The 26,851-nt window shown below is 41.0% G+C and overlaps 1 protein-coding gene across 7 annotated transcripts in view; it reads left to right on the forward strand.

The window, feature by feature from the left end:
- SGMS2 (sphingomyelin synthase 2) overlaps positions 1 to 25,175 on the forward strand; it is a 90,587-nt gene extending 65,412 nt beyond the window's left edge. For 6 of the 7 annotated variants that reach the window (XM_081247015.1, XM_081247013.1, XM_081247014.1 and 3 more), the window contains 5 exons: positions 2,559 to 3,258; positions 6,636 to 6,753; positions 12,312 to 12,465; positions 18,093 to 18,259; positions 19,952 to 25,175. In XM_081247015.1, coding sequence (XP_081103141.1) covers positions 2,708 to 3,258; positions 6,636 to 6,753; positions 12,312 to 12,465; positions 18,093 to 18,259; positions 19,952 to 20,155 — 1,194 coding nt within the window. In that variant the 5' untranslated portion in view covers positions 2,559 to 2,707 and the 3' untranslated portion in view covers positions 20,156 to 25,175. Of the gene's footprint in view, positions 1 to 1,285; positions 1,356 to 2,558; positions 3,259 to 6,635; positions 6,754 to 12,311; positions 12,466 to 18,092; positions 18,260 to 19,951 lie in introns of those variants that run through there. The other variant, XM_081247018.1, reaches the window with a different exon arrangement.
- Positions 25,176 to 26,851: the final 1,676 nt, after the last annotated feature.

Genomic DNA, 26,851 nt, shown 5'->3' on the forward strand with positions numbered 1-26,851 from the left:
TGCTCCGCAACGGGAGAGGCCACAACAGTGAGAGGCCCGCGTACAGCAAAAAAAAAAAAAAAAAAAAAGGTAACTGTTCTCTTCTGTTCTACATTCTGTGTTCTAGAACTAGGTAGCTATCTTTTCAAAGACCATCTGTATGTCCGCTGGTGGACTTGGGTTTCAAAATCAACAAGCTTCTTTCCCCTGTAGACACCAGGCTCGGAGCAGATGTGTAGCAGTAAAGTTGGACGGAATTTGGATAATAGTTTGGCAAGATGCTATGAGTGGTGTAGCCTGAAGTTCGTAACGAGAGACAGGCAGTGGCTGAGTTAGTGCTTTGGTACCTCCGTTAGAAGTAATTGTCCATGGTGTTGAAGGTTTGTTTTTGAAAATGCCTTACTCAGGCACCTCTTCATTATACTTGTCCTACAACACTAAGCTAGGGCAATATAGAGAATCTCTGTCAGTCTTCTTTTACAGAGAGGGGCCCTGGTCCTTTCTCACCCTGCTCTGATGCATTAGTATCTGGGGGCTTTTCACAGGGGCAGAACAGTAGAAAGGTGAGAGGTCCAAAATTTTTGGTTCTACCCCTTAGCCAATCTCCGTCTCTTCTGTTTCCCTGCCAGGCTAACTTTCCTCTTGCTTTCACTTCCTCGGAAATGGACAGTGGCTTTCTGTGGACACTTCTTTAGGGATACAGCTAAGGCTACATTTTGATCTAGCGATCCACCACCTCAGCTTTCTTCGTCTTAACAATATGCCAGTTAGTCTTCTCCAAAGTTCTGCTATTTTAGTTCCATCTCTTCAGCTAGGCTTCAAGCTCTTTGGGTGAATGTTCAGGTCAGTGTTTTTCTTTTTTTTTTTCAAACTCCTTTTAATTGCACCCACATATTCCTCGGTGCTGGGACATTTAGGTGCACAATAAACATTTGTGGTTGATCATCTATTTGCCATTCACAACTGTCAAGAAATACTGCTTGTCCATACTGACTGTGCCATTTTAACTTTTTTTTTTCCTTTTTCTTTTGTTAAACAAAGGCCTAGCTGTCACCACTTTGAGTTTTTCCTCCTCCCTATTTTTCTCCCCTGAAGTTACCCTGAAGGGGAGGTCTTTAAAATGAAAAGGATTGTGCTTAAGTTGTGCAGTGTACCCTGGGTGGGGACTAATTACAAGGTTTGAAAACTTCTTCAGGCAGCTGGGTTCTGGATCGGGCCGAAAATACTGCTTTCCTAAATTGACAACAGCTGGGGCCGTGTTGCTGGCACATATAAAAGAGGTGGTGCTGGTGCTCTGTGTTGTGGAGAAATCTTCACTCTTTAGAGCCTGTGGAGCGTTAAGCAGAGGGCACCTTTCATCACTGGTGTCGTGGTGGGTAAGTGCCCCGAGCTGGTCCTCTGGGTCCGCATTTCTGTTGTTTGGTAGAAATTGTGGTGACTGTATCGAAATGTTGTCAGTTACTAATTTACCATGTTAGTTGTAGTGAATTATTTTATCCTTCCAGTAAGGAGTAGAATTTCTCCCTAAATGGGCATAGCTAATAAGGCTTTGTGTATCTTTTCACTGTGTTATTTTGAAGGCTGTCAGCTTTCCTTCTGTATGGTGTGCATCTCTGTATATAAAAGGATAAACAGAGGTAGTGCCATTTAAAGTATCTTGAATGTGTAGTTCTTGAATATGTTCTGAAAAAGAGTCACTTAAAAAGATTCCAGTTTTTAATATGAAAGTAGAAAGTTGACCATTTTGACAAATGCAGAGACTAACAATTATTCTATGCATGTAAGCAATTCATCACAGTTTTTTATCCTTTAAGGTTCATAGAAAAGACACAGTCTTAGGAAGGAATGATATAATCTCTGGGTGGGTCTAGCTTATTATGACCTCATGGTTTGCAACAAGTGATAGTGTCTGATGAAGTGTTTGCAATGCTGGGTCCTGACTTTTATTTATAGAAGTTTAAAAGGAATTGTTTATTAAAATTTTCCTATTTATGCTGACATCAGCTCAAAAAGAGAAGAATTCCAAGGTGGAACAATTCAATGTTTTATTTTTATTTATTTATTTTTAAATTTTACTTATTTTTGCCTGTGTTGGGTCTTTGTTGCTGTGTGTGGACTTTCTCTAGTTGCGGCTAGCGGGGGCTACTCTTCATTGTGGTGCGCGGGCTTCTCATTGTGGTGGCTTCTCTCGTTGCGGAGCACGAGCTGTAGGCACACAGGCTTCAGTAGTTGTGGCACATGGGCTCTGTAGTTGTGGCTCACGGGCTCTAGAGCAAAGGCTGAGTAGTTGTGGCACACGGACTTAGTTGCTCCGCGGCATGTGGGATCTTCCCAGACCAGGGCTCGAACCCGTGTCCCCTGCATTGGCAGGTGGATTCTTAACCACTGTGCCACAAGGGAAGTCCCTCAATGTTTTATAAATAAACTCCATCTCAGCAGCTTTAACTATGTTCTGACGATACATTTATAAAGCAAATGGCTTTGGTATTTGTTTCCTTATTTTGATAATGTTTTTGTTTTGGATGCTTGACAACTGGACAAGCACAGTTTCTGAACATAGTTCTGTTTTGTTTTTACAGGTGGGATAGCAACATCTTTGGGGGAAAGAAAATTGGCTTCCTTTCCTGAGAGCGGTGAATGTACAGCAGATGGTTGTCCAGGAGGAACCGTAGTCCGATGGAGACCCTCTATGTTTTGTACTAGGAAACAGAATCAGTTGTAAGAGTCCATGTTGATCTTGGCAGTAGAAGGATTAAAAAAAGTTGAGTTTCCACAAAGAACAAGAACTTTACCATCTCCTTTTTGGTCTGAAGACCGGAGGACAATGGATATCATAGAGACAGCAAAACTTGAAGAACATATGGAAAACCAAACCAGTGATCCTGCAAACACTTACACAAGACCTGCTGAACCTGTTGAAGAAGAGAACAAAAATGGCAATGGTAAACCTAAGAGTTTATCCAATGGGTTGCGAAAGGGCACCAAAGAGTACCCGGACTATATCCAAATTGCTATCCCCGTGGAATCGAGGAACCAATTTCCCCTAGAGTGGTGGAAAACGGGCATTGCCTTCGTGTACGCTCTTTTCAACCTCGTCCTGACAACCGTCATGATCACGGTTGTGCACGAGAGGGTCCCTCCCAAGGAGCTCAGCCCTCCACTCCCAGACAAGTTTTTTGATTACATAGATCGAGTGAAATGGGCATTTTCTGTATCAGAAATAAATGGAATTATATTAGTTGGATTATGGATCACCCAGTGGCTATTCCTGAGATACAGGTAAGTAAGGTCTAACATGTTTTGGGGATTGGCCATGAGTTTATATTTTAGTGAGCCGGTGTGTAATTGAAATGATCTTTCTCGGTTTTATCTGATAAATTCAGTCTTATCCAGGCACTTAATGAAAATAATCAATAGAAAGATCTACAGCCTTGAGTAAATCCAGTCATTATTCCATAAGCATTTATTGAGCAACTGTATGAAAGTGGCAGCTGTGTGTGAAGGTGCAGAAGTACTGTGGTGGATGATTCAGACTTTGTAAATTTAAGGTGCAGTTCTAATTTCAAGCAACTTGGCACTATGGTATTTGCATGATACATTAAGAGCCTTGGAAAGGAAAAACATTCACTTCATCATGCTTGTGTTATTCCAGGCTCTTGACAGGTGGGGAAAGTTGTAGGCTGGGAAGCTTTTTTCTCTCTTACTCATAATGTGATGACTGTATTGGTCAATTGCAGGCTTTGAGGTTTGCCTGTCTTCAAGAGCTCGAATTTTACATGTCTTTTCCTTTTGCCTTTTGGCAATCCAGTCACAAGAGTTTGTTTAATAGACTGCATTTAGAAGTGGGTCCATGTGGTTTGGGTTTTAGATTTCTAAAGTAAATGTGCCTTCTGGTTTCCTCAAGCCATCACAAAGGAGCATTTAGTTCATTGGTTTAAGTCTTCCCATTTTAGAATAGCAGGAATCAGGAAGTGTAGTAAGCCAGGTAGTTTTGCTTTGAAGATACTTAAAAATAGGACACAGCTCTGAGGTGGTTATTTCTGCTTCCCTGTTGAATTCTGACTGCTAGTCCATTAAGAAAAAAGGCCCCTCAATTTTCCTTTTGTCCTCAGCCATCATTCAGATGTTTTTTTTCTACTAAGATTCTAATAATTAAATCACAAATATAAGTTTAATTAAAACATTGCCCATAAACGGAGGCTTTTGAAAGTGTAATACATGCTAACATAGTCAATACACTTCAGAGTCAAATAGGGTTTCAGTAGTAACGTCACAAGATCATTTTTTGAAGAAGGAATTTATGCTATATTGTTCTTTCAATTGGTTGTTGCTTTGAGATTTGAAGAGTTCAGTCTCTTTGTTAAAGAGTTCCGCACATGCAGGTGTGCAGTTTTGAAAACTTATTCCACAAACTGAAGTCATTCCTAAGCATTTTCTTTAAAATATTTCTCTTAATAATGTATAAGTAAAAGACATAGCTGTCAATTGTCTTTTACTTAGTAGGGGAACTTTACCCTAAAGTTGTTAGTTATAACGTGCTTTATGCTAAAAGCAAACACAGTGTAGCTGTTGAACTTTAGCGTTTTCCTTTTTAGTGTCTGGAATTGACACTGAATATAAGAGAGACTGCGCAGGCCAAAGATATTTGCTCTCTCCTTTGTTTCAGAGCAAAGTTTTATTTGTATATGTGTGTGAAAGAGAAATTTCCCAGGGCCGGGTAAGTAGCTGGCTTCCAGCCTGCAGTACAGTCTTGGTGTATTTGCATCTTCACGTAGAGGACAGTTGTTACCTGTCTCTCCAGTGCCAACTTCAGTTTTACCATGTCAAAACTTATTTCCACACAGGCCAGCTGCATGTTTTAATGATAGCCACTGTTTGGGTCACAATCCACTAGCAAAACCTTGGGGAAATCACACTAATTTTCCTTTTTCCTTTTCGTATAGAATTGGATCTTATATTTTAGTAACTGGTAGAGTAATTTTTATAACCCATTTTGAACATTCCAGCTGAATAAGAAATTCTAGTTGTTCTCTCTCTTTCACTCTCACTCTCTCACTTAAAACACCTTTAAAGCTATGGGGGAAAAATCACTGGCAGTAGTTCTTTAAATAAGGCTGCGGAGTGCCTGTTTCACCTCTTAAACTAATTTTCTGTTCTGAGTACAGCTGAACTCTGAATACTGGAATGAATATAATTGACCCATAATAATTCCTGCTTATTACTTCACCTTGTCTAACAGCATGGAGCACAGTTCAGCACTCTTTTTGAACCTGGGTTTGAATCAAAGGGAGAATAGTTTTTCACTTAACCAAATGGAAGCACTCAGCAATGTTCATTACCTGTTCCTTTTCAGTACTAGAAAAGGCAGGGCTAGAATAGCAAGCCTTTGAAAGAAATGCCTTGCAAGAAATAGATACTTTCATCAACTAGTCAAGGTGTTTCTCTCTATATTTTGACCCCAGAAACCCTGGAATCTCCTTAAAATAGCTTTTGGAGACAGGCAGCTAAAATTATATTTGTACATGATTCTTTAGAAGTCCCAACAGTTACCTGAATTAGACCTTGATCCGTGGCACACCACAGTCTTGGAGAAAACATAAAATATTCCACATGCCTAAAATTGCCTGTTTTTCCAGAGGTTTTTGATCACTGGCTTTGGAAGTTTGAGAGCTCTGAAAATGGGAGACCTGGAGTAACATATTTTATGTACTAGGGAAGTTACAACTAGTAATTCTAGGGGCTTTGTGGATCCCAGCCATCTTTATAGAGCCCAGAGTTTATAGGTCCACCTCTAACTACACAACAGAGTCACCTTCAGAATTCTTGATGCCCATTCAGGTACCCAAGAGACAGTGGTGCAGATGGGCAAAACCCTTCCCTTTGGAGGACAGTGTGCTCAAAGCCAGCTTCTGGGAACCACTGCCTTAGACTGATGACTTGGGGGCAAAGGACAGGGACTAATGTTAGTCAAGACAACTGTCTTCACCGAAACATATAAGGTGAAAAAGGACTTGTGGGATTCTTTTTTTTTTTTTTACGTCTTTTGATCAAGATTGCATAAAATCAGGATAAACTAATCAGTTTACAGCTTCACTCTTAAATGTCCTTAAATGCACGAGGACACTTTGAACATCTTCAAAATATAATTTTCTGAAAATCTCTGTAGTCATAGACAAAATAGTTCATGCCTAAGTTGTCAGAATATTTTTGGATAGTCCCCAAATAAACCTTGCTTATATAACTTAGGTTAAAAGAGTTGTCCCATTTCCCTATGTGCCCAATTATGTCGTATCACCTTAGCTCATTAGTTAATTCCTCTGTGACCGTGGCTCGCTTATACCTCTGCTGTGTTCTCAAGAGAGGGTTTATTAATGCAGTGAGTTGACTGACAACGTAGAGAGGTCCATTGAATTCTCTGGCAAAGAGGGCCTTTTTTAGGGGTGGTAGTTGTGTAAAATCCTTAATCTACTTTAACACCCCCTCTCCCCAGAGACTCATTCCTTTGGGGCCCAACCCACCTAGATTAATTGCAGTATGTGAATCTTCAGTTCTGAAAACTGCAATTATTCTTTATTCTGTTAAACATTATTTTATGTTGCCTTAGGAGCAAAAAACCCCAGTAAACCTGTTTTTCCCCATCCCTGTTTTTCCTTTAGGTCAATAGTGGGGCGCAGATTCTTTTTTATCATTGGAACTTTGTACCTGTATCGCTGTATCACGATGTACGTTACTACTCTCCCTGTGCCTGGAATGCATTTCCAGTGTGCTCCAAAGGTAAGCGCCTCTGAATTACCATTTAGAGGACATTAAGCAAACAGTGATTGAACACCTGCTCTCTGTTATACATTCTCCTAGACACGTTCATATATGTTAACTGAAATCTAGCATGTTTTGTTTTGCTTTAGATCTTGGGGGGAAACCTTAAAATGTGTTCATAAAACTGATATGTTTTCTGCATAAAAAAATTCATTTTCTGCTAACTGGAAGTTACTATTGGGTCTTTGACTCTGCATTTTTGCCTTCTCATTTGCTCATTCATGAATTCATTTTGAAAGTATTAAGTTCCTGTTATATACCAGGCACTGTGTAACAGCAATGACCAAAACAAAGTTCTGCTCCTCTGAGAACGTATACTCTTATTGAAGGATGGCGACAGTTAAATGAAGTCATAACTTGTTACACGGTGGTAAGTCAGGTGGCTATCAGATGGAGAACGGTAAAGCTGAGTAAGGGTGAAAGGGACTGTGAGGGTAGGTACTAATTTATAGACTGGTCAGGAAACCTTCTTCAATAAGAAAGCTTTTGGGCAGCCAAGATGAGGGAGTGAGCCATGTGAATGGGGTGAGAACTCCAGGACAAGGAAATGACTTAATCATTCTGCATTCAGGGAAGAGCAGGGAGACACGTGTGGCTGCATAGAGTTATAAAGAGTTGAGATGATGCAGCCACAGGTCTCACAGGGCCTCTGTGCCCATTGTAGGAACTTGAACCTTGGTGGTGGCAGTGGAAATGAGGAGAAGCCATTTGACTCGGGATGTATTTTGAAGGTAGAGCCAACAGGATGTGCTAATAAGTTGGATGTGGGTTTAAGAGAAAGAAGTCAAGGATGACCTCAAAGCTTTTAGCAGCTGGAAGGATCGAGTGGCCTTTCACTGAGATAGAGTGTGAGAATGGATACTGAAACTGTTGTAAGCAGGATTTATAGTTTCTCCAGGTAGAGTCATTTCTCAAGAGAGCTGTTAATCATCTTAGACCCCAGTGTGCCCTGGTTTAAAAAGGAAACTTACAAATCATGTGCTTTCTGGGCAAGAGAATGAAGACTATCATATTTAACTGAACACTAAGCAGATGTCCAAGGTGGAAGGAAAAATAGAGTTGTTCTGAAGAAGTCAACAGTCTCCATCACCAAATATAGGTGTGGTTTGGAGAAGCTATAATTTTCCAAAGCCATCAAAGCAGAAAGTGTCTGTAATTAAAAGTGTACATATTGAATTTAAACATTGACTGATTTTTAGTGAAACTAATTTAAGTCATGGGAGAAGTTCAGAAGCATAATAAACACTTCTAAGGGGTTATTGCAATGGGTTAAATGAAGAAATGGCCACAGGAAAGAAGGCAAGCCCATCCTAGTAACGGGTGAGGTTTGCAGGGATGAAGTGCTATGATTACAGAAAGCATGTAAAGATTATCTTCTGTGGAAAAGTTGCAATTTTCAGAAGCCACAAGAGCAAATGTACTGCTGGGTAATCAAGCTACAAATGTTCACAGTGGAAGCTCTGGGAACAGCCCCTGTGTTCAGATGTCAAGACCTAAGACCTTTTCCTGAAGCATCAGCAGGCTATTGGTGCCTGGATTGTGGTTCAGTAAAACAAACACAAATCAATTTGTTTCAGTAGAGGTGATGTGGTCTTATAGAGCAAGAGGCAGAATTGCATTCTATTTGTGGTTCAGCCGCTGGCTTTGAGTGCTCCTTAGATTTTTGTGGTTACAAAACTATTAGATAATCTACCTGTCTCCTTTGTTGCTGACTCTATAGAATGCCCTTAGTGACTGAGAGCAATGACAGAACTGTGTATACTGAAGCCACTTGCTATGGAAGGTTATCTGACTAGTCACTGATGCCTCACATCACTTGTTACTTAGTGGATGTTATCACAGAAGCCATCACAGTGATAGGCCCTTAGTGAAATCCTTGGCTCTCACAGTTTTCCAGTTGCCTTCCCCCTTCTCCATCCTATGGTTTACTTTAAGTCCTTGGCTTAATGATTTGCTTCTTCCCACACACCCAAGTCTTAGTTTGAAGTTGCAAAATTTGAGTTCTGAAAATTGTGTTTAAATAGATATTGACCTAGTTATTGGAACTCACATGAAATGATTTAGCTTCTCAAACCCCTTTTGCCACAGGAATGTTGGGCTGGCACAGCTACATTCCTTCCCCTGAGAAAGCTTCCCTCTCATCCTGGCCATAGAGGTCCAAAGGACTTCTCTTCTAAATTGAAGGGATGGTGTGTGGATGGTAAGGTTTCTGGTTTGGCAGCAGCCAAGTTGGGCTCTCTTGTACCTAATTTATTTTTGTGGGAAATGTTGTGTGGAGGTCATAGTTTGAGGAACCCTTGAGAACACTGAGCTCTGTCTGTTTTGGCTATTATGATCAATGCTTCTCTTCCTGGTTTTCCACATCTTCAGTTTCATATCCAGCAATGGCATAGAATGGGTCTGAAAACTGAGGAAATTATGAGGAACTAGAGTCTTTAGTGGTGTGTGATAGAGGGCCTCAATGAAATAGAATAGAACTAGAAAATAATCTGTTAATCCCAGCTCTCACTATTACCCTCCCCCTTCCCAGTTTTCTTTCAGCCCTCTTTTAAAATTTCCTTTCTTGAAGTTCTGTTTAACATTTATGCTGGGGCTTCCCTGGTGGTGTAGTGGTTGAGAGTCCGCCTGCCGATGCAGGGGACAAGGGTTCGTGCCCTGGTCTGGAAAGATCCCACATGCCGCGGAGCAGCTGGGCCCGTGAGCCATGGTTGCCGGGCCTGCACATCCAGAGCCTGTGCTCCGCAAAGGGAGAGGCCACAACAGTGAGAGGCCCGCGTACTGCAAAAAAAAAAAAAAAAAAAAAAATTTATGCTGAGCATGGTCTGACATCTTAAGATAGCAGTGACAGGACTGAGGAATTAAGAACTCAGAAAGTACAGAAAAAGCAAGAAGAGAGTCCTTCCTCTGTTCTGTGAAGGCATTTGGAATCAGATGCTATCGGAAATCTCAATACACCAACACTGCTGAAAGAAAGGGGAGAGAAGAGAAAGTGTGGCAGTATTTTAGCTCCTGGTTTAATTATGCCTTTTGATCCATCTACATATCTTTCTGGTAAAGAAATTTAAGTGTTTCTGCCCTTAGAAAATTCGAGTACTGAGTTGGGGTGGGTCAGTGGATAAAAAAATATTATTATAGTTTTGAAATGAATAATGTGTTCTTTAAACTGGGAACACAATGGTCAGGCGGAGTGTACGTACCTTTCTATTTGATCTCATTGTTGACAGTTGTTTGTACCAACCGCACCACCAGAAATTCCTGAAGGTCTGTGGCTGATCTGATAAAGCACATGCTAGATTCTATCCTCCACGTCAAGGGCTTTCACGTCATTTTATGTGGTTTGCAGTACGCCTTTCCTGAGGGGCACCTGAAGTGAGTCCTGCAACTCTGTCAACAGTCCTTATCTTCTCCGGGTAGAGATCCTTTACTGCCTTCTAGACCCTGTCTTTTCAAGGCAGGGTCACCCGTTACTTGGCCTGTTTGGTTTAAGGACTGTCAATTCTTGATAAAATGCACATGTTCTCTTGGTTTTGCCAGCTGGGCTCGGCCTAAGCAAACTCTTGAAGAAAATTGAGTTTCTTTCAAACCTCCAGTTTCGCACGCTGCACTCTAATCCTGTTTCATGTCATTTTCTGCTGCAGAGCCTTATTCTCAACTATCATCCGATCACGGTGTGTTTGCCTTTTTACAAGGGTCACCTGAATACCAGAAAGCTTTCCAGATCCATAAGATTTTTTTTTTTTTTTTTTGCGGTAGGCGGGCCTCTCACTGTTGTGGCCTCTCCCGCTGTGGAGCACAGGCTCCGGACGCGCAGGCTCAGCGGCCATGGCTCACAGGCCCAGCCGCTCCGCGGCATGTGGGATCTTCCCGGACCGGGGCACGAACCCGTGTCCCCTGCATCGGCAGGCGGACTCTCAACCACTGTGCCACCAGGGAAGCCCCATAAGATATTTTTAATCAGGAAAGTTTTAGGCAAGGAATCCTGCCCTAATTCCCATTTTACCATATAGGATGGTTTCCCACCTGCTTTGGAGACTCAATTTCTCTACTCCTAGACTGTCTTCTCCTCCATCTGTACACACCTTACCCTCCTTCACCACTACACGTCTACTTGGACTAGACACTACCTGTCTACACCACCAAACAGTTTGCCACCATCATGACTGGCCTGGCCATGCTTCAGGGGCCAGTTGCCCAGAAGGATCATCACTGAGTATGAAAAGCACCGTATCTTACAACTGTGCCCCCGGTCCCAAGTGAAAATAGTCATTAATGGTCTTTCTATATTTCTCTTCTTGTGTATACTCTGACTCCATTTTATTTCTGAGTGTCATTCTTTGATTTTCTAAACCTATTCACTTGCTATTAGACTGATCGGAAACCCTCCATCCGGCCCTACAGTGTTTCAGCATTCCATTTTCCCGTGCATTCCATCTCAGTCCACTACTCCTTCCTGTATGCTTAAGGTTTGGGTTTGGGGGGATGGTTTTTTGGGGGGGTTTTAATACAGTTTTTAAAGGTTACACTCCACTTACAGTTATTGCCAAATTATTGGCTCTATTCCCCGTGTTGTACAACGCATCCTTGAGCCGATCTTACACACAGTAGTTTGTATCTCCCACTCCCTCACCCCTATATTACCCCTCTCCCTTCCCTCCCCACTGGTAACCACTAGTTTGTTCCCTATATCTGTGAGTCTGCTTCCTTTTTTGTTATTTTACTAGTTTGTTGTATTTTTCAGATTCCACATGTAAGTGATACCTGTATGCTTACGTTTTAACGGGATATGAACTTTTGACTGTTGCCTCAAACTCCTGCCCTAACCCATGATTGTTCCCCATGTCATCACAACAGCTTCTCGGGGCTTCTCCACCCTTGCCCAGGGAGCTCTCTCCTGACCTCCTGCCACAGCACACAGGTTATTGCTTTGGAGGATGTTTTGCCTGATCGAGCTACTCATTTTAAAGCTGCCAGTACATCCCTCATCCGTCATTTTCAAGCCTATTTAAATTAGTTAATGTATTGCAGTGCTTTTTAACTGTAAATGTTTTGATCAGATGTTAATACAGCTATATGCACACTTTAGGTTGCCCACCTAACACAAGGTACGAATACACTGTAGAGTATTAGTGATGTGGAGTGCAGCCCAATCAAGTATTAGCCATCTGAAACCCCAACCTCCCCCTGCAAAGAGGAAAGAAAGGAGCTTTGATCTTTTTAGTCCATAACTGTGGTGAAGTCATTAGTTATTAGTATTTTTAAAAGCTTTGCCCAAGGACACACCACCACTAAAATGTATTATTAGTAACATATTGAATAATTTAAAACGTATCACTAAAACTGGCCAGTACAATGAATAAAATTCAGTTTGAGTAGCTTCCCCCTTGGATTCTTTTTGACCGAAGTTAAAAAGAAAAAAAATCACAACCTGGTGGCCTTTCTAAATATCACATTAATTAGGCTAAAACATGATTTTATCAGCTTATAAATTTTTTTCCTGATCTTCTTGTGTCATTCAGCTCAACGGAGACTCTCAGGCAAAAGTACAGCGGATTCTACGGTTGATTTCTGGTGGCGGCTTGTCCATAACTGGGTCGCATATCTTGTGTGGAGACTTCCTCTTCAGCGGTCACACAGTTGTGCTGACACTTACTTATTTGTTCATCAAAGAATGTAAGTAATAACTCATTCCTGCTTTATTGATTGTTGTAGTGGGCGGGATCCCTAAGCCCTGAAACTGATAAGAGTCCTTATTCTATTGGAATTGATAGCTATGGAAAGAGGGATATGTGTGTGTGTGTGACGTGTGTGTGTGTGTGTGTGTGTGTGTTTAAATCATTTCAACCAGTCGTATGTGATTTGAACACTGAAGGAAGGCTTAAAGCTTGGCCCTGTTTTGTTTTGTTTTTTTGCTGTATGTGGGCCTCTCACTGCTGTGGCCTCTCCCGTTGCGGAGCACAGGCTCCGGACGCGCAGGCTCAGCGGCCATGGCTCACGGGCCCAGCCGCTCCGCGGCATGTGGGATCCTCCCGGACCGGGGCACGAACCCGTGTCCCCTGCATCGGCAGGCGGACACTCAACCACTGCGCCACCAGGGAAGCCCAGCCCTGGCTTCTTGCTAACATTTAGCATGACTCCAAAATGTCTCCCTCCTTGGTTAGTAGTTCTTAAGGTATGAAAAGCTATTTTAATGTTGAAACAAAGAAGAATTATTGTTAAGGTTACTGCAAAAAAGAATCAGTATGTTCCAGAGCCAAATGGAAAGGACTTTTGAATGAAATTTCCATTGTATGGAACATCCATTCCATCATCCCAAATACTTTGGTTAATATTTTCCCCTTTTTAAACCTTTTTTAACGTTTCCTTATCCCACTTTATTCTAGTTTCGTCACTTCCAGTAGCTTTCTGTGCTTTAATATGCATCTTCATGAAACAGTTTGCCAATACTAACCATTTTCTTCTTAGAAAGCAACATGGAGATGAGAATGTGAAATATCTCCCCATATTTATATACTTAATTCCCATTATACAAAATTCTTGTGTATTCCAGTGGCTTTTTTTTTGGCTGGAATAACGTCTTGTTCATTGTGAAGGAGGTTGTATTTGGTTTTAGCTGCCTAGCAGATTTCTGAGGCTTTGTATATTTGGACCCATTCTCTCAAAATCCTTTTGAAGTAGTGATGCTTCTCCCTCCATTTTTTCCAAGCTGGTCGGTATTAACCTTCATCTTCAGTTCCAAGATACCCTATCCCCATGCCATTGTTCTTTTAGAGGCTTATCTCAATTGTCTTCACTTGCAGAGCATATCATGGAGGTCTTTGGGCAGAGACCAGGGGAAGGAGGCTCCTTGGTTAGTCCCCTTCTCTCCCTTCTTCTCTTAGTCTGTCATGAATCCAAACAGGTTTAGACCCATCAAAGTTTATCTTCCAGTGGTGCAGAAGTGAATTCTTGCCCCATAGACTGCCCAGGGTTATAGATTTTAATTCTGCTTTGAGGGCAATATGACAAAGAGAGGAGAGTCTCTGTAGTAGATGAAGTTTGTTTTTTTTTTTTTTTGGTGACAATTGTATATCATCTGAATTGTTTTCTTTCTGAATGCTACCCACAAGCTTTGAGTTAGAAGAGCAGCATGTTAAGTGTTCGGCCTTTGTCATACTGTCTGACTGGAAGGCAGAGGGCCTTCTGCACCTTGTCCCATAGTTCTGTTCTTACACGGTTGGAGAGGGGTGGTGGAGGGGAGGAACCTAGCTCTGTCTGTGCGCCAATAACTCCCCCTTAAATTTCAATCTTCTGAAATTTCTAATTTCTAATACCTAGTTACAGGTTCTGGGTGGTGGGCAGAGTGATTTATGTTGTTTATAGGGCTCAGTCTTTTGCTGTGGAAAGTTCAGCAAAAACTGATCTGTGTAAGATCAGTCATTTTCCAGTCCAGAGGTTCATTTGGGTTGTAGGATCTTCTCTCTAATCTGCAGATCATAAAAGCTTATAGAAGAAGAGGAGGAGGATGGGCTTCCCTGGTGGCGCAGTGGTTGAGAGTCCGCCTGCCGATGCAGGGGACATGGGTTTGTGCCCCGGTCCGGGAAGGTCCCACAAGCCGCGGAGCGGCTGGGCCCGTGAGCCATGGCCGCTGAGCCTGCGCGTCCGGAGCCTGTGCTCCTCAACGGGAGAGGCCACAACAGTGAGAGGCCCGCGTACCGCAAAAGAAAAAAGAAAAAAAAAAAAAGGAGGAGGAGGAGGAGGGCCAGGAGGAGTTACATGTTAGAGTGTTAGAGTGAAGCTACTGTGGGTGGAAAACATAAGGTAATGAAGAGAAAACATCCCAGGAAACTGAGAGTCAGTTTTATAAAATAATTGAAGACCAAGTGATATTACCAATAACAGCAAATAGACATAGTACTATTTTTCTGTGCCAGGCACTATTCCAAGGCCTTGATGCAAATTAACTCGTTTAATTCTTGTAGCTACCTCATGAGGGAAACACTGTTTTTCCCCATTTTTCAGGGGAAACTTAAGCATAAAGAAAGTGAATGAATTAAGCCACAGTCCACAGTTAGTAATTGGAGGATGGGGTGTTCAAGCTCACGCAGGCTGACTCCAGAGGGTACACTACCAATTTCTTGGCTCTGTCTGGAATTTTTGGAAACGCGAGCTGTCTGATCTTATAGACTTGCTAAGGAATAGCCTGGATGTACTGCTCATTGTTGTGCTTTCACCTCAGAGCAATAGCAGGGCAACTTTGTGTTTATTTCTGTGCTTTAATAAAGGCTGATGCAGTATGTAGAGACATTTTCTTCCCCACATATGATTTGAGCTTGAGCTTGTTTAAATTGTCTAAGTCTACATACAGCAAGGAAAGAATTACATTCTGCTTTTTCCTTTCTATTTCTTTTAAAATAGATCTTTATTGGAGTAGAATTGCTTTACAAGGGTGTGTTAGTTTCTGCTGTATAACAAAGTGAATCAGTTATACATATATTCCCATATCTCTTCCCTCTTGCGTCTCCCTCCCACCCTCCCTATCCCACTCCTCTAGGTGGTCACAAAGCACCGAGCTGATCTCCCTGTGCTGTGCGGCTGCTTCCCACTAGCTAGCTATTTTACATTTGGTAGTGTGTATATGTCCATGCTACTCTCGCTTTCTCCAAGTTTTGGTGAGAAACCAAAGGGCAAATCTGTAATGCTTGATACAAACCCAACTTTAGAATCAGTTCTGTACATAAACTGGGCATTCCATGTTTACGCCCATTTCCTATGCAATTAGGAAAAACAGTTACCTTCTAAATTATACCATGGGTTGCTGTTCTGAGTAAGCATCGGTTCCAGTGGTTTCTTTGAACATTCTGCTTCTAGAATTAGATGCATCATTTGTATATTTTTTGCTTTCCTGCCTTTTGATCATTTTGGACTCTCCCTGTTTACTCCATTGTTACGAGCAGATTTGAATTTAGTCATGAGAGTAGTTGAAAACGTGGGACCAGCATCATTTTGTGGATTAGCGAGAGAGGGTCTTACCCAGGTGTGCAAATATTATCTTTGGGACTTAGGTTCCCTATAAAATTAGCCTGGAGAAATCAATGTAGCTCTTAGAACCAAATGTCTTGCTAGTCGAGGAAACTACTTTTTTTTTTCTTTTTTTTTTTTACCTTGCTACTACACAAAGTCTTTTGTCTCTATTATTCATTGACAACTAGGGCTAGGATCCCACACAGACAGTGGAGTTCATTAATAATTGTATCATCACCTCTCAACTCAAGGTTATCCCTGTGGGTAGAATGAGAGAACAGAGAGGATTACCATTTTGCCATTTCTATTTCAAAATAGTTCATATTAAATCTTTTCTTTGGGCCAGCCAGTGTGCTCAGTTAATGAGCAGTGATCCCAGTGTGGTAGCTCATAGAGAATACATTTTTATGTGCCAGGAGAGCAGTGCTAGGGCATCTAGCCATTCCTGAAACCTCATTTTCAATTCCACGAGTAGTAAAGTGGGCCACCTCTTTACTCCCTACCTACTTCAGCTTTGCTTCTTGTGGATAAACAAATACAACATAGTTCTGCTTTGCTCAGACATTTTGGACTTTTAAGGTAAATACCAGATGACCTGTTAGGAAGGGAAGTAGGGCTGATGGGAGGCTTCAGGGAGGGGTGGGGTCTGTGGTGCTGGAGAATGCATATTTAGTGAAATCTCCAGATTTCTGAATGTTATTTCAATTTTTAACATTCAGATCCCAACAGAACAGTTATGGGGACTGGATCTGGCCCCCCAGGCTACAGAAGTAAGGCCTCTCCTAGCTATAGAATTCTCAGATTTCCTGAGTTATCTGCTAGAACCTCATGGCAGAATGAACCAAGCAAGAGTTGGAAATAATGAGCTGCATGTTCAGAAATAGAAAATCAGACTTTCAAATGCAAATACAGGTTTATCATCTTACTGTTCCACGTAGGACTAAAAGAGCAACAGCTATTTAATTTTTATTTGAACCATGTTTGATTTGATGTGTCATGTAAAGTTCTGGAAATGGATCTTTTTGCTCTTCAACCATTCTTCCACACTTGAAAGTAAATATCACTATAAATATAAACACAGTTAAATATGAAATAAATTTTAGTTTATTCGATTATTATCTTTGTGAGCTAATAAAGCTTTAAAATAGAAAAAAGGAAACAGTTATTCAAAGAAAAGAAAAGTTATTAGAGATGAGCACTGGTTCCAGTTACACCTGTGTCATTACCACCTGTGTGGGAAGGCTGGGGGGCGTGCGATCATATTTAACCTCCCCAGTGCTTTAGTTCTCTCTTAATGCTGATCAGTGTCATGAACTTAGTGCCCTCTCTAGGTAAGGCTCAAACCCATAAGTGAATAGGCAAGAATCCCAAGCTTTACATAGGGAGTGTCTTATAGTTGCTATTGGCAATAACAGTATAAAATTGCTGAGAAACAGGCTTCCCTGGTGGCGCGGTGGTTGAGAGTCCGCCTGCCGATGCAGGGGACATGGGTTCGTGCCCCGGTCCGGGAAGATCCCACATGCCGTGGAGCGGCTGGGCCCGTGAGCCATGGCCGCTGGGCCTGTGCGTCTGGAGCCTGTGCTCTGCAACGGGAGAGGCCACAACAGTGAGAAGCCCGCGTACCGAAAAAAAAAAAAAAAAAAATATTGCCGAGAATCAAAATATTGCTAGCCACAAATACCATTTTTCTCTCCCTGCAGAAATCAAAGTAAGTTTATATATAAGACCTAAAATTACTCTTGCTTTCTCATTCCCTCCTCCACCCCACCGCCCCATTTTCATAGACAACGACCCTTTCGTTTTCTTTGTTTGGCCACACAGCATGGCTCATGGGATCTGAGTTCCCTGACCAGGGATTAAACCCAGCCACAGCAGTGCAAGTGCTGAGTCCTAACCACTGGACCATCAGGGAGTTCCTGACAACTATCCTTTCTTTTCACTCTACTGTTTCTCTTTCCAGTGGGGTCCCTACAGGAGCCAGCATGAGCCAATTCCAACCTAATGTGAAATATTTCTGTTCTCTTCCTAATTATTAAACACTGTGGGTAAGACCTAGAGTACATAGTGTTACCAACTGCCCCGGGGAATTACTATTAGACCTGTTAACCAACAGCACCCCGTCTCCCCCCGGCAACCGGAGCAAATCCCAGCCAGTTCACAGGGACTCATTTTGGGTTATCCATTCTCTCCTTCAGTGACTTCCTGGCCTTAGACTTTTCTCAGCTCATTAGGATAGACTGTCATCATTCAGTCCACCTCTGGGAATCCTATTAACTATTACTTTTTCTGCTGTCCAGATTCGCCTCGTCACTTCTGGTGGTATCATTTATTCTGCTGGCTGCTGAGCGCTGCTGGGATCATCTGCATTCTTGTAGCACACGAACACTATACTGTCGATGTGATCGTTGCTTATTATATCACAACACGGCTCTTTTGGTGGTACCATTCCATGGCCAATGAAAAGGTGAGAGCAGTGACATTATCCTTGGATAATTTCTTTTCTTTAAATGTAGTGGACCCCTTTTCACACAGCGGCATTTCCAGTAGCTTAATGGGAATAACTGCTGTCGCTGCCTAAACGTGTGGTTTAGGTCAATTCACTTAAACTTATAGTAATGACTGCCTCTTAAAATAAAGAATGTCACAACTATAAATGATGTTCGAGGGTAAAAATGCTGTATAATTATAAAGCACGGTGTTTTACTAATTTCAGCTAATTTATAGGAGAATTAAAATTGAATAAAAGTTTAGGAACCTTCTCTGTGGAAGCATTGTTGTGCAGCTAGGTGAAACATGCCCTGCCCTTTTGAGGAAAAGACAGCAACTATTTTAAAAGTCAGGCAAAATGAGTAACTAATGAAGAGCTGGACTTTGTACATCTCTTGGTGATACTGTGCTCTCTGGCTTCCCTTCTTCTTTTTTTTTTTGCGTTACACGGGCCTCTCACTGTTGTGGCCTCTCTCGTTGCGGAGCACAGGCTCTGGACGCGCAGGCTCAGCGGCCATGGCTCACAGGCCCAGCCACTCCGCGGCATGTGGGATCTTCCCGGACCGGGGCATGAACCCGTGTCCCCCGCATCGGCAGGCGGACTCTCAACCACTGCGCCACCAGGGAAGCCCTGGCTTCCCTTCTTATCCTTCCGTATTTGTTTCTGCAGCCTCCTGTTCCTAGATGACTTTTTTTTCTTCTCCCATTCATTCTGAAAGAGCTGGTTCAGATGCCATCTCTTCTGAGAAGCCTTTCCTAACTCCTGCTCTCTGCCTCTAGTCCCAAGATGGAATGATCCCTTCTCTGTGTCTTCCTAGCCTTAGTGTATGTCCTTGGTGTTAATAGAGTTAGTCTGCGGGCCATGACTCACTTATCTTGGGATAGTCCTGCCATATTGTCTGATGCATATAACGTTGGGAGAATTTGTGAGCAACTGAAATATGTAGTTCCCCAAGGATCTAAATCCAGTTCTCAGTTAGTGGTGTCCACCAATAAATGCCCCTCCCATGGATTACTTTACTTGTCTCCGTGGCTCTGTTTCCTATTTTGTCATCTCCTATTTCCATCTTCCTTCTTCCATTCCCATCTAGATGTCTACTGACACCAATGAACCAAAATCTTCATTTTTCCCCTTAAATATGCTCAACCTTATGAGCTCTCCTTTCACTCTTCCATCTTCCTTGACCCACAGATCTGATCACTGACATATCCTGAAAATTTTTCCTCCTGGAGAGCTAGCTCTCCCACCCATTCTTGAGTCTCCAGTCTTACTGGAATTGCAGGCAGAAGATTTGCCTGAGAACTTCTCTGATGGTCCAGTGGTTAAGACTCCGTGCTTCCAACACAGGGGGTGCAGGCTTGATCTCTGGTTGGGGAACTAAGATCACACATGCCACAGGGCACGGCCAAAAAGTAAAAAAAAAAAAAAGAAAAAAAAAGAAAAAAGATTTGCCTGAGCCACAGAGAGGGAAAGAGTGGAGGGGGTTGGAAGTGTGGCCAGAGTCCTGTCAGAGTTAGGGGAAAGGAGCAAAGACAAGCATTGCCTTGCGATCCGGATTCTGCTGCTTTCCCTGTTCAGTTACAGCAAATGACAGTTTCATTAAGAAACAAATTAGGATGCAAATTGTGAAAAATATGTCTCATTTTACTTTTTTTCTGCCTTTTACAGAACTTGAAGGTCTCTTCACAGACTAATTTCTTGTCTCGAGCATGGTGGTTCCCCATCTTTTATTTTTTTGAGAAAAACGTACAAGGCTCAATTCCTTGCTGCTTCTCCTGGCCACTGTCCTGCCCTCCAGGCTGCTTTAAATGGTCTTGCAAGAAGTATTCACGGGTTCAGAAGACTGGTGAAGATAATGAAAAATCTACCTGAGGAGCAAAACAAAGGCATCAGCTCTTAGACCAAAAGAGTTATCGCTGTAACCAAAGGTATAGGTTTTTTTTGTTTGTTTTTGTTTTTGTGCTGTACGCGGGCCTCTCACTGTTGTGGCCTCTCCCGTTGCGAAGCACAGGCTCCGGACGCGCAGGCTCAGCGGCCATGGCTCACGGGCCCAGCCGCTCCGCGGCATGTGGGATCTTCCCAGACCGGGGCACGAACCCGTGTCCCCTGCATCAGCAGGCGGACTGTCAACCACTGCGCCACCAGGGAAGCCCTGTTTTTTTTTTAATTTTAGGAGAACTGATTGCTAGATGAAGCAGACCAAATTTTGTGCAAATGATTAGGAAGATGAACGAAGTATTACCCTTTGACTGGTTTTTTATTCATCCTGAGAAAGTTATATTCTCCTGCAGCTATTCATTCATTGGTCACAAGTCCTCAAACTGGGATTTTACTAATGAGCTTGTTTAAAGAGGTGCCAGAGAACATACTACTCCTTCCCTCATTCTTTCTCCACTAAAGCTCTCTACTTCAGAACTTTTTCAGGAATTTTTTTCCCTCCAAGGTCAAAAGAATTTGTTAATGTTTTAAATAAAAATCTGATATATACGGCCACTGTGTAAATAGAATCACCTAATGTTGAGAGTGATTTTTTTTTTTTTTTTTTTTTTTTGCGGTACGTGGGCCTCGCACTGTTGTGGCCTCTCCCGTGGCGGAGCACAGGCTCCGGACGTGCAGGCTCAGCGGCCATGGCTCATGGGCCCAGCCGCTCCGCGGCATGTGGTCTTCCCCGGATCGGGGCACGAACCCGTATCCTCTGCATCAGCAGGCAGACTCTCAACCACTGCACCACCAGGGAAGCCCGGGAGTGATTTTTAGCATTAGGCTTATCAGTGAGGGGGAGATCCATGGGTTGTGAGTGAACTTCAGGTAAACTTTGTTTCTGCTCTGTCAAGGGGAAGGTCAGGGTCAGGTCTGGGAATATGCGCTGCTGCTACCACCCAATGTACTATATCACTTTCACTTTATTATTTTTTTTAACTGATAATTTTATAACTTAAAAAAATGAACTAAGTAAATATAGTATTTGACACACCCACAGATTTTACATGTGTGTAAATATTTCATTTTAAGATCTCTGTGACAGATATACAGGAGACATGGGGCTATTTATGCTAATGAGGAGTCCTTCTGCTGTCCACCTGGTAACTTTGCACCTGTGCCCCCAGAGCAGTCAACAGTGTAGCACAGGCTGAACACACATAGCTGCATGAACTGATGCTCATGCCCTTGTGGAGAACAAGCCTGTGTTTCTCTCCCAGGTCACGCCCTGTGTGAGGTCTGTTTTAGAGCTGCAAATTGGAACTCAGAAATACAGTTGGTCACATTTCACTGACAACCATTTCTTCCTAGTGACATTGTGCTTTATGGAAAAACCAAGATGGAATCCAAAAGTTTAATGCATCCTTGCCTTTTAGCAAGAGACTCCGTTTCTTATGTACTGGTCCTAAGGACACATACCACAATTGAGTAATTTTACTTTGACCCTAAAATTATACCACGGTGCTGCACTATAATCTATGGTTGGAATTGGTGTGCTAGTCGGTTACAGCTACTCAATAAAGGGGAATAATAGTTTCTAAAGTTCCTTCAGGTGATGCAAAAAAAAAGAAAAGATGGATTTTTAAAAATCTGACCAGATGTAGTGCATTATTTAATGCTGTTGAATCTTTTGGATAATTCTTGGCTTAATTTCTTTAGACTTCTAGTAACCGTAGGAAAAAATTTAAGGTCACAAAGTCATCAACACTAGTCAGAGAGTGGAGAGGCCAGGGGGGCTGGTAGGAGGCAGTTACATTTATACTGAAGGTGAAAATTTCTCCCCACTTAGAATGAAAAACATCCCTAAATTTGTCATTGTAAACAAGTCGGCCTTGATTCGGTACACAAAATTGACCTTTAAATTGTTGGAGAGAAGCACAATACAGATCTGTTCAGAAGGGTCATCATCCTTTGGTGCTAAAATTCTGTATATGTTTTCAGTATGGCTCTTTCTCTGTGTAAAAAAGAAACACTAAAGGTTGAATTCAAAGGCAGAAAGACAGACTAATCTGGTTATTTACAACAAGAATTGAAACCCTAAACATCCTTGGCAGGCTTTGGAATGCAAGAAGTTTTTCTGGTATTTATTATTAAGTAAGTCAGTAAGAAACATGTGTAGCTTACCTGCTGTGTTTAGCTATAATTCTATATAATTTTCACTTATTTTCATTTGTTAAATATTGACATCTGCGATAAGACAATGTGTTCTACTTGAAAACACTGATTTTAAATTTCTTTTGTCTAATTGTGAGGAAAAGTATCTGATACGGAAGCCTGGGTTTTGCTCTCCTAACATTGGTGTATTCCTTGAGCCTCGAATTCAAATAAAACAACCTGCTATACCTTAGAGCCTTATTCAGCTGCATCTTAGATAACCCAGTCTTCTTCAAATTAAGTAAGGAAAGGTGTTTAACCTTTAAAAATCATGGACATCCTTGATTGTTGGAGATCCTTTAAAACAGTATAAGTCTTGCATTTTAGTCAAATAATCCTGTTTTGTTTTGTTTTTTTTCACATAATACCATCACCTTTTAAAGAACTTTAAAAACATCTATGACCTCATTTGTGGACACTACTGCTCCCGTGTTCTTTACATGTATATGTCAGAGCTCTCTAATAAATGCTGTGGAAACATGTGCTATGAAAATAAGGGGGGTGGGGAATATCAAAGTTTCAAGATGGGAAAATAAAAAACCCACTTACATTTAGAAAAGCAAACTTCAGTTTCAACCCAACATGCCACTTTGGGATATAAAACATAAACAATTACTAGACTTACTGTGGTGATCATTTCACAATATATACAAGTAAATCATTATGTTGTATACCTAAAATTAATATAATGTTATATGTCAATTATACCTTGATTAAAAAATCATAATTATGAGCTTGCCTTTTGAAACAATAAATTTTTGGAACTCCTTTTCCTTGCTAATCAATCTATAAGATCTTATTCGTTATCCTTGTTTTTGTAAGCCAGTGCTCCTGTTTGAAGCTTTTTCTGTGATTAAGTCCTCGGTGCAGTATTTCTATAATAATTTCTGTAAATGATGCCACATTTTTTTCTAAATTCTTTCAAATGAAAATAAATTCCTTTCAGATTCTGTTTTTTTTGATCTCCTCCACTAGCTCTGAAAATAAAGCCTTCTTACCTACTCGGTTCCACCCAAAGTAATTTAGAATTTGTTATTTAATTTACTGGCATCTTGGGAAACAAGTTTTGCTGTGGAAGGAAAGTGGTAGTGAACTAGCCCGAGTTTCTAGTCTTGGTTGATGGATGACATCGCAAAGGTTCTTTGCTGTATAGCAGTGCCCCCTTGTGGAAATACCTTATATGACTTGGAACACAAACGCCACTTTTTTAAGTGTATTTTCGAGTTTTGAAAGGCATTTTAAAAATTATTTTTGTCAATAATCTGAAAGCATCATGCAAAAGGATAATTATTTTAAAGGCATTTTAAACCTTTCCCAAAGGGAAAATGTGCTTAGGTCACAGGGGGTTGCGATTCTAATCTTTTATAAGTTTGATCAAAGAAAACTTGCGGACCGTTTTTACCTCTCACCATCACAATCATTAATGTCTCCCTTTATAACTGCCTATACTTTGTTTACTTTGAAACACCAGGTTGGCTGTCTTTCTTATGTGTGTGTGTGGTTTTTTTTTACGTGCTAGAACTCATGCAGTTTCTTTTTCAGTCGAGAGTTCACATCTTGTTCCTTGAATATTTTGAACATTTCTTTTAAAATTCTTTTATAAAATTTTTTTGTTTTGCACTGTAAAACTGATTAAAAGTTTAAGCTGGTCTTAACACACTCACTTCTGTAGTGTAAGGAAGTATGAGAAGGAATTTCTTAATAACTGAGTTTACATGGTTAAATCAAGCATATTATAGTTAATATGCCCTGTGTTAAAGGCTTTTCTATTTGTATGTATAGAGTCCTTTTTATTAATGTCATTGTGTTGCAATAGTTTAACTCCTTTGACTTACTTGCTAAAAATATTTCTTCTATTAAGAAGTGCTCTTGACTTCAATACCTAAACACTGAAAATCATGTCAAAAGGTACCCAAAGATAAGTTTTTATATAGATACACATCTTATAAGTTGTGATTTATTTTATGATTCATTTATCTAAATATGTTGTGTTCTGAATGAATCATGAATGAGAATAGTTCTTTATTGTGGAATTATTTAAAACTGTCCTTTAAAAGAAAAAGAAGAAACTATAAACATATAAGTTAATCTAGTTGCCAAGTTGGAATTCATTATTTAATTTACCTCCTATGCAATGATTAATGCTGCAAAATGTATGGTTATGTTAGAGTATATTCACAAAAGAAATATTATTACAAGGTTTGAGAGGTAGCCAATTGCATCTTTTGGAAATTTACTGTACTATTTCAATGTGTTAAGTGCCTTGTTGTAAAGTAAAATTTTAAGTCTAGAATTCATTATTTTCCTGACATATATTTTTCATTATCATATATACTGTATATTATTGTAATAGTTTTATTAAATGCTTAAGTTTTAATTAAATATGTAAATTTCAGAAGCTCTTTTCCCCTACCCACCAGTACCTTAATCATTGGTCTATCATATGGGATTTGAATTCAGGTTCTTTTTTTAAAAAGGGGAAATTATCTTAGTTTAGAAATATGTTTTCCATGCTTGTGCATTTGTGTTTATAAAAACATTTCAGGAGGAATTTAAGAGTGTAACTATAGTTTGTACTTCAAAATGCCATTTTACATTTACATTTTAAGTGCCTAATTGTTAGTTAAAACTAATTTATGTTTCTATTCTAAAGAGAATATGTCTACTTGGTTTCTAATCTCTTTGGCTTTGCTTAAAAAAATAAAAGAGCAAGGGCCTATACTTTGTATTTACCCAATAAACCACCATGACATCGACAGTCTTTTCAAAATCAGTATTGCTGTTTTTTTAATTAATAAAATTGTTTTCTTTAAAGATTTGTAAAAAACATTTAGTTTTTAAGTAGTTATTAAAACCACAAGAGGGTTATTTTCTTCAAGCACTGTTTTTTTGGGGGGGTCTTTTGTGGGTTTTTTTTGCGATACGCGGGGCCTCTCACTGTTGTGGCCTCTCCCGTTGCGGAGCACAGGCTCCGGACGTGCAGACTCAGCGGCCATGGCTCACGGGCCCAGCCGCTCCGCGACATGTGGGATCCTCCCGGACCAGGGCACGAACCCGTGTCCCCTGCATCGGCAGGCGGACTCCCAACCACTGCGCCACCAGGGAAGCCCCAAGCACAGTTTTTTAAATAATCTGATAACCTTCAATTAATGGCACACTAAATAAACTGGAGTGTGTTATTTTACCCACCCTTGGATTTAAGGTGAGAAATAATTCACAACAATATAAGGTCATTCATGGAGAAAGATAAAGTCAGTTACCAGTTCCATGATCCTCATTCTCTTTGTTCACAGAGGGGCAAATATCATTAATTCTTCAAGGAAAGCATTCTCTGTGTCACTCAGTTGTGAAAGAAATGTCATCATCTTCCTTCACAAAGGGGCACCAGGGTATGGCCTCAACCAGACTTTAGTAGTCATTGCAGCAGTAGATCGCTGTAAGTTGTTTTTGGACCCCCTGAGTAAAAATGAAAGCATGACCCTCAAAGACAAATTTACTAAAAGAAACTCAGTGGGATGAGGGGACAAGGATAAGATAATATGGTTCAAAGATCAAGTTGTTGGATAATCCAGGTTTATTTGGATTATCTGGAAACGATGGAGGATAAATCACAATAGTCTTTCTGCCACCTCCACCCAGGTCTTGGATGAAAAGGTTGTCCCATCCTCCTCTTTGAAACAATGGCTTGCTGATTTTTCTGGCCAGAGCCTCAAAGACTGCCCTTATTATCTCCAATGTATTATACAAGGAACTAATGTGATGCCTCACAAACCTTGACACCTAACATTTCATTTCTTCTAATAAAATTTGTAAGAATATCAGGAGCATAAACTAGATTACTCACCGACACGTTAGAACAATAGTGGATTATGTGTGGATTACTGTGTGTCTATACAATGCATATTCAATTCATACGTGGCAGGTTGTAATGAGACATCACATTTTACTGTTTTTATGCTTGACATACATTCTTGAATCTTCACAAAACCCCACGAGGTAGGCAAGGAAAGAGTTGGTGACCCCATTTTGTGAGATGAAGGAACTCGGAAGTATTAGGGCTGGAACCTGAATTTTGTTTTCTCTGTTTTGCTACCTTCCTGTGATAATTACTGTGGTCACCATCACTGTTCAGAGGTTTTGTTGTTGTCACTGTTGTTGCTTGTTTTGGGGGGGAGTTTATTCCCTTATCAGCCAGTTAGTTTGTTGAGAGGGCAGCTGGTCGTTGGAACAAATGCTACCGATTTTTCCTGTAGTTAGAATTTACTACATTTCAGAGGGGAGAAAAGTCAATTCTTCTAGTGCAAAATGGCCTTGAAAGCAAAAGAATCCCCAAGTGTTTGAGCTTTCAACTTTGTTAGAATAAAGCTAACTCGTTGCAAGTATCACTTATAGGATAGTAGGTAATCATGTACCTTAGCCTTACACAAGTTGGGG

The sequence above is a fragment of the Mesoplodon bidens genome (genome assembly GCF_964165515.1).
Source record: "Mesoplodon bidens genome assembly, chromosome: 1".
NCBI lineage: Eukaryota > Metazoa > Chordata > Mammalia > Artiodactyla > Ziphiidae > Mesoplodon > Mesoplodon bidens.